This window comes from Camellia sinensis, chromosome 6 (assembly GCF_055761805.1).
Source record: "Camellia sinensis isolate YWXY chromosome 6, ASM5576180v1, whole genome shotgun sequence".
Taxonomy (NCBI): domain Eukaryota; kingdom Viridiplantae; phylum Streptophyta; class Magnoliopsida; order Ericales; family Theaceae; genus Camellia; species Camellia sinensis.
In genome coordinates, this window is record NC_138966.1 from 105,505,001 (window position 1) to 105,520,304 (window position 15,304).

Here is a 15,304-nt window from a genome sequence, read left to right on the forward strand (position 1 = left end):
AAGATGGTTTTGTTGAGCTCGGTGAAGACTATTTGTGTTCAGGCAAATTTGCTGGTGTTTCTACCCCTGAGAACTCACTCATTCATTTCGTCAAAAGGTATGTTGGAGCTTCTGATGTCCTTGATATATCTCCTCTCAATGCAGTAATTCCTACAATGTCTGCTCAGCTAACCAAGAAGAACACTTTCTTGCTGTTGGATTGGATTCAGAGGTTGAGAAGGAAAGGGGTTAACATGCCGGTTCGGTTTTTGAAATGCATAAAGGAGGGAAACTGGTTAAAAGTCTCTTTGAATGGCATTCTTGGCTATAGGCCTCCATCACAGTCGTTTCTGCCTAGCTCGTCGTGGGGAGAACTTCTGCAGAATGAATCTGTTCTGGTTGATATTCCGATAATTGATCAGAGTTTCTATGGTGATAAAATAAATGGTTATAAGGATGAGCTCAGAGCAATTGGAGTGATGTTTGATTATAACGAGGCTTGTCAATTTATTGGGAAGCATCTCATGGCTATTGTAGCCTCTACGACTCTAACGAGAGCAAATGTGGTTTCGATACTGACATTTATAAAGTTTTTGAGAGAGAAACTTCTTTCTCCTGATGACTTTATTCGTAGTATCAGGGAAGGAAGATGGCTAATAACAACACTTGGCTACAATTCCCCAGTTGGATCTGTTGTGTTCAGTGAGAAGTGGAGAGCTGCATCCGAGATCAGTGACATCCCATTTATCAATCAAAATTTTTACGGTGATGAAATCCTTAATTTCAAAAGAGAACTGGAGATGCTCGGTGTGGTTATTTGCTTCAATCAAAATTACAAGCTTATTGTTGACAATCTGAAATCTCCAGCAGACAACATCAGTGCTCTGACGGCTGAGTCTGGTCTTTTGGTGCTGAAATGCTTAAAACATTTTAGTTCATCTGGAAAAATTGTTAGGGCATTTAAAAGAAAGAAATTTTTGAAAACAAACATGAGCTACAAGGCTCCATCTGAATCGTATCTATTCAATCCTCAATGGGGTTGTCTTCTGGAGGTTTTCAACGGCTTCCCACTTATCGACCAGAACTTTTATGGGACCGACATCGTGTTGTACAAAAATGAGTTGAAGCAATTGGGGGTAGTAGTGGATTTCGAGGAGGTAGCCAAGGCATTTTCTCGGGTTTTCAAGCAACAAGCTGAAAAGTCTTCCATCAATAAAGATAATGTTCTTTCATTTCTAGCGTGCTGCAGGAAGCTAAATGGTACAGCTTTTAAATTCCCTGATGATCTGAAGAAATGTATTCGCGAGGTTAAATGGTTGCGTACTCGTCTTGGTGATTATAGAGTGCCAAATGACTGCATTCTGTTTTGCCTCGAATGGGAATCCATCTCTCCAATCACTTTGCTTCCATTCATTGACAATAGTGACAATTACTACGGCAAGGGCATTCATGAATATAAAAAGGAGCTGAAGGGTATGAAAGTGGTTCTTGATTTCAAGGATGGTTACAAGTTTGTGGCTGCTGGCATTTATTTACCCAGTGATCCAAGCAACATAACTCCGACAAATGTATATGCATTGCTCGAATGTGTCCGCAACTTACTGCAACAGAACAATAAGCCTTTACCTGATCCCTTTCTGAAGAAAGTTTCTAAAGAATGGTTGAAAACCAGTGCTGGTTATATGTCTCCCGAAGAGTGTTTGCTGTTCGATTCTAATTGGAGTAAATTCTTACAACCGGAGGATGGACCATTCATTGATGAAGAATTTTATGGCCCCAAGATTACATCCTACAGTAAAGAGCTCAATGCAATAAAAGTCACTGTTGATGTCAGCAAAGGGTGTTCTTTGCTTGGGAGCTACCTCGATTCCCATTCCAATTTTGCCACTATTGTTCGAATCTATAGTTACTTGAGAGAGTTCAATTGGATACAAGAGTCTGGAGATGCAAGAAAAATTTGGATCCCAAATGGAAGCGACGATGGAGAGTGGGTACAACCTGAAGAATGTGTTCTCTATGACAAGGATGGTCTATTTGGTTTGCAATTGAAGGTGTTGGAGAAACACTATGACTGGAAATTACTTGGGTTCTTTTCAAATGCTTTAGAAGTTAAATCCCATCATTCGCTGGACGACTTTTGCAAGCTCTGGAAGGTTTGGGAATGTTCCCGACGAGCTTCGATCAACCTTCGACGAGCTCCGACGACCTCCATCGACCTTCGCCTTCGCCTTCTCTCTCTCTCACTTTGCCTGTTTCTCTGTTCTCTCTCTCTCTTCGACTCTGTTTCTATATATATATATATATATATAGATATATGTATAGTATAAATTATAATTTATATTATATTATTATAACTTTTTATTTTTTATTTTTTATTTTTATTATATATTTTTATTTATGTTTTTATAAATTATATTTATATATATGATATGTTTTTATTTATATATTATATATATACCTTTATAAATTATATATATGTTTTAAAATAAATTATATATATGTTTCAAAATAAAAATATTTATAAAAAAATTTTAAAATTTAAGAAATAAATAAAATACTATATATATTAAAAAAATTAATGATTTTTTTTCTTCTTCTCTTCTCTTCTTATTAAAAAAAAATTAATAATATACATATTAAATATTTACTTATGTTAAAAATTGTGCTATATTAATATTTTGCTTAACTTCTATATTTATAAAAAAAATTTTAAAATTTAAGAAATAAATAAAATACTATATATATTAAAAAAATTAATGATTTTTTTTCTTCTTCTCTTCTCTTCTTCTCTTCTCTTCTCTTCTTTTTTTACCCCAACTTTATTTTGACACATTTTTTCCTTTCAAAAAAAAAAAAAAAAAAACCCAAAACCATTTTCCAATTTGCACAACAAACCATAATTTATTCATCTCCGGGATTCACCCCGATCCACATTTTACACCACAACCACACAAAAAAAAAAAAAAAAAAAACAAAAACAAAAAAAAAAAAACAAAAAATACAAAAAAAAACACAAGATCACCATCACCACCACAACTGATTTGTTTTCTTTTCTGCCGACGGCCACCCACCGACCTACTCTGCCGCCGGTCTTTTCTTTTTGCCTCCGTCCTGGGCGGTCCTTGACGGTGCTGCCTCTGTGCTTCCTAATCCACCAAGCACATTCACTCCCCCCTGCTCCTCCACTGCAGCATATGGCGGACCTCCAAATCGGAACATCACGGTGGCCTTCCGCTTCAGCTCCTTATTTTCCGTCTTTAGCACACTAATCTCTGCTCGCGCATCCTTATACATGCGTTGGAGCAGAGCCAGCTGGGAGTTTAACTGTTGCACCTCATTTGTCCTGCTCTGCAGCCGGTGCGACAAATTTGTGACCGCAGTCATGGTTTCCACGCATGACTTCAGAGTATACTGATTGGCCTCAATATCAGTTTGCACCGCCATTTTTTGCTCCACCGACCGCATCGGAAAGTTCAAAGGAGCAAAACCAGAGGTGTTTGGTTGAGGTTCACTGGCCACCACACCAGTTATTTCTCTTGTGGACTCATTCAGTTCTGGAAAGAGCGTAAGCAGTCCACGGGAAGAGGAGGCCATGTTCTGGTTAGCTGGACGGGAAGAAGAGGCCATGTTATGGGTTGCTGAGTTTTTCAGAGAAGGGTTGGTTACAGAGTGTTTCAAGATTTGCAGCTCTTAGAGACAATCTCTCAGAAAACGAATATCTCTCTCAGAAAATGAAGAGTTTTTTGTTCAGAAGTTTTTTCACAAAGTTTTTTTTTGTCTTCGCTTCTGCCTCAAGCACCGCCTCCGCCTCAGTTTATAAAGACCCTGACGAAGAGGCAGACACGCGCATCATGCGCCGCTCGGCGCTCGAAGACAAAATGGGCGCGCCTTTTGATGGCACGTCTTTTGATGGCACGCCTTTTGATGGCACGTCTTTTGATGGCACGCCTTTTGATGGCACGTCTCCACTAAACCTAACCCACTACACCACTATCACCATCCACTACACACCATCCACTACACCTACATCTATATAAGGAACCATTTGTAATAGACAGAAAATGTATCAAGATATCAATCAATATATCAATCAATAATAATACATCAATTTATTTTACAGTATGAATTAATTTATTTATTTATTTATGTATGTAATAATCATAATAATTAATTAATTTATGTATCTATTTTTTTAATTTATGTATGTATGAATTAAATAATTATACTAAAATTGTTATTTAATTTAAACATTATACTGAAATTGTTTAAAAACACTCTATATTAATTTTTCTATTTTTTACAAAGACTGTGCGCCTTATTTCAATAAAGCTCGCGCCTCGCCTTGCGCCTTGCGCCTAGGCCCCGAGAGACCTTCAGCGCCTTAGTGCGCCTTGAGCCTTTAAAAACACTGTGCACCCCTACTTCTCAAAGTCTTTTTTCCCCGCTAGTAAGTCCTTAGTCTTTCTATAAAAATGTTTAGTTTCTAGTTGTGTTTGTTGTTTTCATGGTTGGTGGGCATCCACACCCAAGACCAAGGTATGCAGGCATCCCCATAATCTTTCCATGCACCGAGTAAAATTGCACCATCCCACTGATTTGATATTTTCCTTAAAAAATAAGTGTATAAAAAGATATAAAATTATGTATTGAAAATGTATTTTTTTTTTTTTTTGTGGTCATTATGTGATTCTTAAACAATACATGGGCAACCAATATACATTCTACTGATCAAATTAATTTTGATAGGAAGAATTTACCAAAAAATATGTCAAACATGTGTATCAGATTTTAACCTAAAAAAAATACATTTCTAATGCAAAGTTGTTTAAAGGTAAATACACACACAAAGTCTATTAACCTAGGCCTTAGATGTCAGCCTACTATTAACCTGGGCCTTAGAAGAATATACTAGGCTTGCACTTTGTGAAGTTACACAGAGAACAAAGTCTATAAATTTCATAGTTGTCAGTATTGACAAGTAAAATAAGACTCTTGTCTTTATTCTCATCCAATTAATCAGTGCTTCAAAGTTTTGACCATCTATTAGAGATCAATAAAATAACAAATCGATCGTGCAGGATTCCCAAGAAATTCTTTTTTTTCTTTCAGAAGCAGATGATTAATCAAGAACGTGAATATTGAAATAAATAATAATACAAACAACAAAACAAAACAATGAATAGGCATATGCAAGTGAGATACAAATTGTGACACACATGCTAAATGAGAACATTATTTAACGTGGAAGTAGTAAAATGTGAGCTCAATATTGCTGATCAACTGACCAAAGGTCTCTATTTAGAAGCATAGAACCAGATCTATAGAGGGAGGTGGGCTTAAGTCCAACAAGAAGTTAACTGTGGAGGTAACCAAACTTTGACTAGAAAAACAACTCTTTACCGTTTTCAAATCAATATAGTCTAAGATCTATGTAAATTCTTCACCATTTTCAATTTTTGTAACACAATAATATAGTTTAAATTTCTATAAGTCATATTTTCAATTTCTGATAATTTTTGTTAATGAAAATTAAACGCTGGTGTTATATGCCAGCATTATATATATACCATCTCACACACCATCCAATTCCAGAAATCAGATCTACACAAGAGTTTTCTACTCTATGTAACTATTTTCAACTTCACTATCATATAACAAGCTCTAATTCCATTCTCTCCCAAGTCACCGTCCAATACATTATATCTCAAATTTCTTGGCCAATCGAGGTTCAAGACAAGTTCATATCCTCATGGTGAGGCTAGACTGCTGGATGAGAAAGGCTGTGAGCAACAGGGTTGCATCTTAGAGTCACAGCAGTCTGTCATCACGTTCATGTAGGGAGGATTTGTGGCTTTAGAACAGTGATCACGCACCTCCCATTCTTATACTCAAATTTCTATGTTAATTTCTACTACTCTACTGAGCATATATGTTGTTTACCATTTCCCTCTAATTTATTGCATTGTTCAATATTATTATGTTTTGATTGTTGTTATCAACTTAGTATATTGTATTTGTTCCATAATCTTTTACTCAACTCAACATTTGTTCCTTAATCTATTTATTTTATAAACAGATAGATAATTTTACATTTTACTTTTCTGTACATGCATTTTATAAGTTTGTTATACAGATTTAATAGCCCAAGCTGCCCACTAACATGTGGAAGAAATTTTGGGGAAAATCTAACAAGTTTCAGTAAACTTAATTTTTTCAGATCTTTTCCCATTTCCAATAGTTCGCCATCGTCATTAAGCTTCGAAAGACCGTCATCGCATTTTTTTGCTTTTCTATCCAAGCTAAACGAAAATGGCCAGCTCTTCTTGAGAATTTGACTCCTCGTATCCATTGTATTGTAGACTTTACCCCACTTCCACATTCCATATGATTCCACAGTTTCATAGCCAAGAGTCAGTCAAAATAAATCAAATAAAATACATAATAATGACAAAAATAATCCATGATCAAAAACCAAAAACAAAAGCCTTCTTAATTAATTCCATTGTCACGATCTGCCTCTATATGCAAATGATGAACAGAAACAACTTCGCATACTCAGACCGCATCTAAACATATGCCAACAAAACAAAAACTCTCAAAACTTAAATCATATTTACCTTCCAAATAAATAATCAAATAATTTTCTCAACAAACAAACCAAGTGAAATTACTATGGATTTATGGAAATTATTAGATAAGTATTTTACAGAGGACAATTGGGTGCCGCAACAATCACCGAAGTCGGAGTGGAATCCCTGTTGACGATGCGAGAAAGGGACAAACCAACGCCGACAATCGTCGCAGTGAGAATTCGATAGGTTGATGAGGTCTCGTAGATGGGAGTTGAGAGTGTGTATTCAAAATGAGGGCTAGGGTTGTCTGATCGGAAAGTAAGGGCTGGGTAGGCAACCTTTTTCGCTATTTCAACTTGATTAAAAATTTGAGACACTTGCCAGCCGATCCTATTGGTCAGACTTATTTATTTATAAGTCCTTCATCTTTTTTCAATTATTAATATCTCAAAAATATCCTTACCTTATCTCATTCAACACTCAACCACAACATTGTTGTTATCATTGACCATTGAGCAATTCCCTTCGATCATCAACGACAACCTCCGACCTCCAGCGATGGTTTTCGGCGACCACCTCCGCCCACTATCTTTAATTATTGGCAACCACCTCCAATCTCCAATGACTTCCGGCTACATTTTTCCTGCAATTTTCTAACAAAAATATGTTTGTCTCCACCACTACCCATGGGGAATGGGGAATGGGGAAAATTTATTATAGGGGAATGGGGATGGAGAATTAATATCCACCCCATTAACCCCCATTGCCATCCCTACGGCGGTGGGAGAGAGTGAGTTGGAGGTGGCAGAGTCACCAAAAATGGAAGGGTGGGTAACCAGTAGTAGTGATAGTGGCGGTTGCCCGTGGAGAAGTTGGTGAAAAGGTTGGGTTAGGTAGTAATTAGGGTGAGGATTTGAGGGATTGTTTGGTAATTTTAAATAATGGTAAGATTGTAATAAAATAAAATAAACATTTATGAGTGTAAGGTGATAAAAAGATGGTGTAAGTAGAATTACATTTCACTCTTTCTTTCACAACTATCAAATTAAGTATAAAAAAATGACAAATTGTGATAGTAGTCTCTATGTTTTGGTTCTCGTGTCATTTTAGTCCTTATAATGTCAATTGGCTCGATTTTGACATTGAATTTATGATATTGTCTCAATTTAGTCCAATTAGTGATGACTTTTACCCTTTTTTTTTATTATGAAAACATAAGTATCATATGCCGTATTTTTAAGAGCAAAATTATAAATTTACCTAATGCAACGCAGTAAATTAACCTTAACAAAGAGTTATGCTACACCCCACCAATTTTAGACTCCCAAAATCAATTCTTAATGACATAGCAAACACTTATTAGATAGTTTTTATGTTTTTGTGGACTTTCTAAGTAGGAGTATAAAAATGGCCCTTAGCTCGCCCGCGGTCCAAGGTGGGCCTGACTCGTTTAGGCCTGTTTGGGCTGGGGCTTGAGCCCTGGGCCTAGACTTGGGCCATCATTTTGAAGTCACTCAAGCCCCGGCCCGCCTGAGATCCAGTGTCTTTTTTAGTGGAAAATAATAAAATTTTTGTTGAAAAAATTTAAAAAAACAAAAAAAAATAGTCAAGCCTAGGCCCACCGGCCCGAATACTCCTAGGCCTCGGCCTGAGCTTGAGCCCAATTTTTTGGCCCATGGATCGGACCGGCCCGACCTGAATTTTGGTGGGAGCTCGCGAGTCCTACCATGGGTTAGGCCGGGCCGGGTCGGGCCAGATTTACACCCCTATCAATGTGACTTATGACATGTTACTTGTAGTTGGTTTAACGGTTCAAAATTAGCGGTCCAAATCATTTTCCCTCAACAAATTTACTGATATATTTATTTTTAAAAAAAAAACATAATGATATTATCAATTAGATTAAATTAACACAAAATTTAAAATTAAAAATAAAAATTAAGTCAATTAAAAATGTAATAATCAAAATAATATAAAGCGTAAAATATATAGACTATCGATATAATTTGACAAAAAAAACACATTACTATTTTAAATATAAAACTTTTGAGGAATATCTACCAGCCAGTCCTGTTAAATGAAATTAATTACTCATAAGTCCTGCTTAGTGTGTTTGGTTTCAGTTTTTTGAAAATTAAGTTTTTTTATTTTCCGTGTTTTTTTATTTTTAGTGAATATTTTTTAAATTTTAAGCAATTTTTTTACTTTTTTAAATGCACATTTGTTAGATGTATCTAAATAGTAAAATATTTGTGAAGAAGTATTTTAAATTATTAATAAATATACAAAAATACGAAAAATATATTGAATTTTCATATTCTTTTTTTATATTTTTTAGTATTTAGTATATTTTTTAAAGATTTTTTTCACAAATATTATATTTTTTCAGTGTATTTATGTTAAGTGTATCTAAAAATTTAAAAAATTACCTAAAATATTAAAAAAAATCCATTAGAAACATTAAAATATGAAAAATAAAAAAAATAAAATATTTTAAAAATTATTTTCTAAAACCCAGAACTAAACAAACTAAATTAACTTTTTAAATACATTAATAACTCATCAACTGTCCATATTACCCTTATTGCATATCTTCTCTTCTTTCTATAATATTTTGCAAAGAATTTTTTTTTCTCTCTCTCATCTATGATCTCTCTACACCACCACCACCACTGTCGCTATACCTACCGCCACTATCCACCGTCAGCAACCATTGCTCGCCTCAACCAACGTCCCCTTCTGTTGTCATCAATGGTGCTCACCTCAACCACCGCCCTTGTCCTCCTCCCTCGCTGCCATCATCGCTCACCCTAGACCACTATCATCCTCCCTCGTTGCTTGCCATCGACATCACCGCCGTTGCCACAATCCTCCATTACCAATCTGTTGTCTTGGATGACAAACTTTGTTAATGGCTTCAAATCTAGGTATTTTCAATGCAAATCTACTATCTTCAGCTCCAATCTGGTACTGTACATGGTTGCTAGTGAGATCAAGACTCTTTTAAGATCTTGTTCCTTATCTCTTCCATTTGTCTCTCTTTATTTTTCAAAGTAGATCTACTGCATATTTTTTTTATCAGTGACAAATTTATCAGTCTATTTTGTTATGTATATGTATAAAAGGAGGTGTCTTGTGAGTAATGAGTGTGACTGAGCGAATTGGTCAGATTTGACATATGTAATTTTTTTACAAATCACGTACTGATAAATTTATTGCTGAAATGTTTAGTGAAAATTATCACTGAATGTGTCTTTAATTATTTTCTTGATCTTGTATCTATGGTGGTGAAAACTGATTATGAACATTTTTTTGGGTAATATTTTTATTTTTTCTTCTCATCTCTCTCTATTTTCCTCATCTCTGTGTGTGTGTTATTGCTACCAAATTTGAGTAGGTAGTGGTGGACATAAACATACTTTTGTTGGAAAATGGCAAGAAAAATGTAGTCGGAAGTCATTGTAGCTTGGAGGTGGTTGCCAATAATTAAAGATAGTGGGCGGAGGTGGTTGCTGAAAACCATCGCTGCAGGTCGGAGGTTGTCGTTGGTGATCAGAGGGAATTTTGCCCAACGGTTAATGATAGCAATAATGTTGTGGTTGAGTGTTGAATGAGATAAGGTGAGGATATTTTTGAGATATTAATAATTGAAAAAAAATGAAGGACTTATAAATAAATAAGTCTGACTAATAGGATCGGCTGGCAAGTTTCTCAAATTTTTAATCAAGTTGAAATAGCGAAAAAGGTTGCCTACCCAGCCCTTACTTTCCGATCAGACAACCCTAGCCCTCATTTTGAATACACACTCTCAACTCCCATCTACGAGACCTCGTCAACCTATCGAATTCTTACTGCGACGGTTGTCGGCGTTGGTTTGTCCCTTTCTCGCATCGTCAACGGGGATTCCACTCCGACTTCGGTGATTGTTGCGGCACCCAATTGTCCTCTGTAAAATACTTATCTAATAATTTCCATAAATCCATAGTAATTTCACTTGGTTTGTTTGTTGAGAAAATTATTTGATTATTTATTTGGAAGGTAAATATGATTTAAGTTTTGAGGGTTTTTGTTTTGTTGGCATATGTTTAGATGCGGTCTGAGTATGCGAAGTTGTTTCTGTTCATCATTTGCATATAGAGGCAGATCGTGACAATGGAATTAATTAAGAAGGCTTTTGTTTTTGGTTTTTGATCATGGATTATTTTTGTCATTATTATGTATTTTATTTGATTTATTTTGACAGACTCTTGGCTATGAAACTGTGGAATCATATGGAATCTGGAAGTGGGGTAAAGTCTACAATACAATGGATATGAGGAGTCAAATTCTCAAGAAGAGCTGGCCATTTTCATTTAGCTTGGATAGAAAAGCAAAAAAATGCGATGACGGTCTTTCGAAGCTTAATGATGATGGCGAACTACTGGAAATGGGAAAAGATCTGAAAAAATTAAGTTTACTGAAACTTGTTAGATTTTTCCCCAAATTTCTTCCACATGTTAGTGGGCAGCTTGGGCTATTAAATCTATATAACAAACTTATAAAATGCATGTACAGAAAAGTAAAATGTAAAATTATCTATCTGTTTATAAAATAAATAGATTAAGGAACAAATGTTGAGTTGAGTAAAAGATAATGGAACAAATACAATATACTAAGTTAATAACAACAATCAAAACATAATAATATGGAACAATGCAATAAATTAGAGGGAAATGGTAAACAACATATATGCTCAGTAGAGTAGTAGAAATTAACATAGAAATTTGAGTATAAGAATGGGAGGTGCGTGATCACTGTTCTAAAGCCACAAATCCTCCCTACATGAACGTGATGACAGATTGCTGTAACTCTAAGATGCAACCCTGTTGCTCACAGCCTTTCTCATCCAGTAGTCTAGCCTCACCATGAGGATATGAACTTGTCTTGAACCTAGATTGGCCAAGAAATTTGAAATATAATGTATTGGACGGTGACTTGGGAGAGAATGGAATTAGAGCTTGTTATATGATAGTGAAGTTGAAAATAGTTACATAGAGTAGAAAGCTCTTGTGTAGATCTGATATCTGAAATTGGATGGTGTGTGAGACGGTATATATATAATGCTGGCATATAACATCAACGTTTAATTTTCACTAACAAAAATTATCAGAAATTCAAAATATGACTTATAGAAATTTAAACTATATTAGTGTGTTACAAAAATTGAAAATGGGGAAGAATTTAGATAGATCTGAGACTATATTGATTTGAAAACGGTAAAGAGTTGTTTTTTTAGTCAAAGTTTGGTTACCTCCCCAGTTAACTTCTTGTTGGACTTAAGCCCACCTCCCTCTATAGATCTGGTTCTATGCTTCTAAATAGAGACCTTTGGTCAGTTGATCAGCAATATTGAGCTCACATTTTACTACTTCCACGTTAAATAATGTTCTCATTTAGCATGTGTGTCACAATTTGTATCTCACTTGCATATGTCTATTCATTGTTTTGTTTTGTTGTTTTGAATTATTATTTATTTCAATATTCATGTTCTTGATTAATCATCTGCTTCTGAAAGAAAAAAAAGAATTTCTTGGGAATCCTGCACGATCGATTTGTTATTTTATTGGTCTCTAATAGATGGTCAGAACTTTGAAGCGCTGATTAATTGGATGAGAATAAAGATAAGAGTCTCATTCTACTTGTCAATACTGACAACTATGAAATTTATAGACTTTGTTCTCTATGTAACTTCACAAAGTGCAAGGCTAGTATGTTCTTCTAAGGCCCAGGTTAATAGTAGACTGACATCTAAGGCCTAGGTTAATAGACTTTGTGTGTGTATTTACCTTTAAACAACTTTGCATTAGAAATGTATTTTTTTTAGGTTAAAATCTGATACACATGTTTGACATATTTTTTGGTAAATTCTTCCTATCAAAATTAATTTGATCAGTAGAATGTATATTGGTTGCCCATGTATTGTTTAAGAATCACATAATGACCACAAAAAAAAAAAAAAAATTACATTTTCAATACATAATTTTATATCTTTTTATACACTTATTTTTTAAGGAAAATATCAAATCAGTGGGATGGTGCAATTTTACTATTATGGGGATGCCTGCATACCTTGGTCTTGGATGTAGATGCCCACCAACCATGAGAACAACAAACACAAGTAGAAACTAAACATTTTTATAGAAAGACTTGGGACTTACTAGCGGGGAAAAAAGACTGAGAAGTAGGGGTGCAGCTTGGGCGGGCTCATCCCAATCCCAGGCCACAATTTTTTATGGTTTGTGCAACATATTTTTGAACTTGGTGCGGGCTTGGGTAGAAATTCAAAAATCCAAATTAAATTATGTCTGGCTTTCGGCAGAGACACCAAACAAGCTGAAGTAATCCAAAAAGAAGAAAGAAAAAAGACTTTCTAGATGAAGATAATAAGCTAACGTGCTAGTTTTTCGGGTTGCAAAGGATAGGGGGATCGATCATAGAAATGAGCCATTAGCAAGTGTCTTTAAAGAAACTGGAGCAGTTAGAATTGCCATATTGTAGGTATCAATCGTTGAACCGAAGTAAAGGGTGAAGTGATGAACGATAAAGATCACAGGCTAACATGGAGTGATCGGGCACAGGCGATGAGAAGAGGGCTCAATCAAAAATGCATAGATGGCAATAGGTTGCAAATGGCAGTGGTTGATCGGCATGGTAGGAACAACAATAGATTGCTGCGATTTCAAGGTAATCGTTTTCCTCTTTCCAAATTCTTCTTAGGAAATTAACTTGTGCACAAAAATCCTCCCCCTAGGATACACAGAATCTTGAAAAGAATGAGAAAACTATATAGCTTATTTTATGTATATCTTCGTTTATAAACTAAGATGATCAACATGCTTGAATGAGATTCAACTAGAAACATAAGACCAAGAGCATAGACAAGAACAAGTGTTTATCCAATGTAACAATCAAGTTTTGTGTTATCACTCGCAAAATGTGTAAGTGAGCACAGTGTCAGGCAAATCTAGAATGCAGAAATATCTCAAGGTGCTATGAAATGTCCAAGGGACAACGAATACACAAGTCAAGCCCATCATTTGGACCTAAGGCATTGAAGCAAAAACCCGAGTTGTTAAACAAGCACATGCTGATCAACTTCTATAGGAACGTGTAGCCTTCTAACACAAATAAAGTTTTTATCTAATGGATGTGTGCAATATGCTATTTAGCTTTCACAACATTCCACATGTTACATGGACTCGGGTGCGAGTATCGGGTGCAGTTGCATATCTAAGGGTCAGACACCTCAAAACTAAAAATGAAGGATACGTAGATACGGATCCGGATTTGGATTTGGATATGAATACGAGAGTACGTCTTATATTTTTTATTAAAATATATATTTTATATAAAAATGAGTTGAAAAGTTGACCGAATAATTTTTTTATATATAATTTATGGGCCAAATATATAAATTAGCTACACAACAGCCCGTTATATTAAAAGATTTGTTGGCCAAAATTTTATTAGGCCAGAATTTTAGTCTGCCCAAAATTTTATTTTATTTATCTGGTTTAGCCCAATTTTTTTTGTAAATATTTTTATAAAAAGAATAAAATAGAGGAATGAAATATAATAAATAAAGAATAAAAGAGACAGGGGCAAATCAAAAGGCAGATCAATGTCAATGAAATGGAAGAGAAAGAGAGCAAGAGAGAGAGAGAGAGGGGCTTACAGTCGTGCTCGTCGAAGACGAAGTTGCAGTCGAAGTCGAAATCAAAGGGCGCTAGACGAAGTCAAAGTCCACGATGACAAAGTTGAAGGATGCGACCAGAGGGATCGAAGTCGGCGACAAAGGGATCGATGTCTTGCTCTTTTGAAGTTGGCAACCAGGTTCTCTCATTGCTTTCTCCTCTTTCGTTTCTTCCCCATGGTACACTTGCGAAAAACTCCTTGCCGAGAGCTTATGCACTCTTAAGGATTAGTCGAATTTTGATCTGGACACCCCGGTGCCAATCAATAAAAATGTATCCCACATATATTTGAGCTATGCCTATATCTTGCTCATCCTTGTGAATCAATGGAGTCCTATGAACTCCCCCTTGAATGAAGCCGGAGTTCAAGAGGTCATTGGTTAACCGGTCATGGTTTTGGGCTATACAGAGTGTTCCTAAGCGTTTAGACATGGTTAGGACTTTGTGGATCCTTGAAATCTTTGGTTACTCCATTTAGACTTCTTCTTGTCGAAGGCCATTGAGAAAGGCACTATTGACCTCCATTTGGTACAACTTGAATATTAGATGACAAACAATGGCAAAGAGCAGTTGAATAAACTCAAGTTGAGCCATGGGAGGAGCAATGGTCTATATCCTCAATTTGGGTATAACCTTGAGCAACAAGCCTTATAGCCAGGGTATGGGTAAGTCTAGACAAGACTCATCCACCATAATGTTGACAAACTCCACAATAGTGGATGTGTGAAGATTGAAAGCTCTATAGTCACTGTAATTCCCCTAGAAAGATTTGCTCATCACTACTGAAGTCAAATTTACTCACCATCCTTTATATAGCATTTACTATAGAAGATTCAGAACTACTTGATAGTTGGTTTGGTTTTCTGTCATTCTACAACTCATGAGGAGTTTGAGAGGTGCCTAGTCTAGGGTAAAGTCTATTCACAGTGTAGTAGGTAGTATTCATGGCCTTGACCCCTAAATGTTTTACAACTCTCTTGGAGTGTAGCATCACTCGAGCCATCTCTTGAAAAGTTCGAT

The 15,304-nt window shown here is 35.6% G+C and overlaps 1 protein-coding gene across 1 annotated transcript in view; it reads left to right on the plus strand.

The window, feature by feature from the left end:
* Window positions 1-14,830, plus strand: part of LOC114281513 (uncharacterized) — a 30,518-nt gene extending 15,688 nt beyond the window's left edge. Inside the window, exons 4-5 of the mRNA XM_082876300.1 lie at window positions 1-2,142; window positions 14,763-14,830. The exon at window positions 1-2,142 is cut by the window's left edge and continues 96 nt beyond it. Of these exons, the coding sequence (XP_082732426.1) occupies window positions 1-2,142; window positions 14,763-14,830 (2,210 nt within the window). The remainder of the gene's footprint in view (window positions 2,143-14,762) is intronic.
* The last annotated feature ends 474 nt before the right edge of the window (window positions 14,831-15,304 follow it).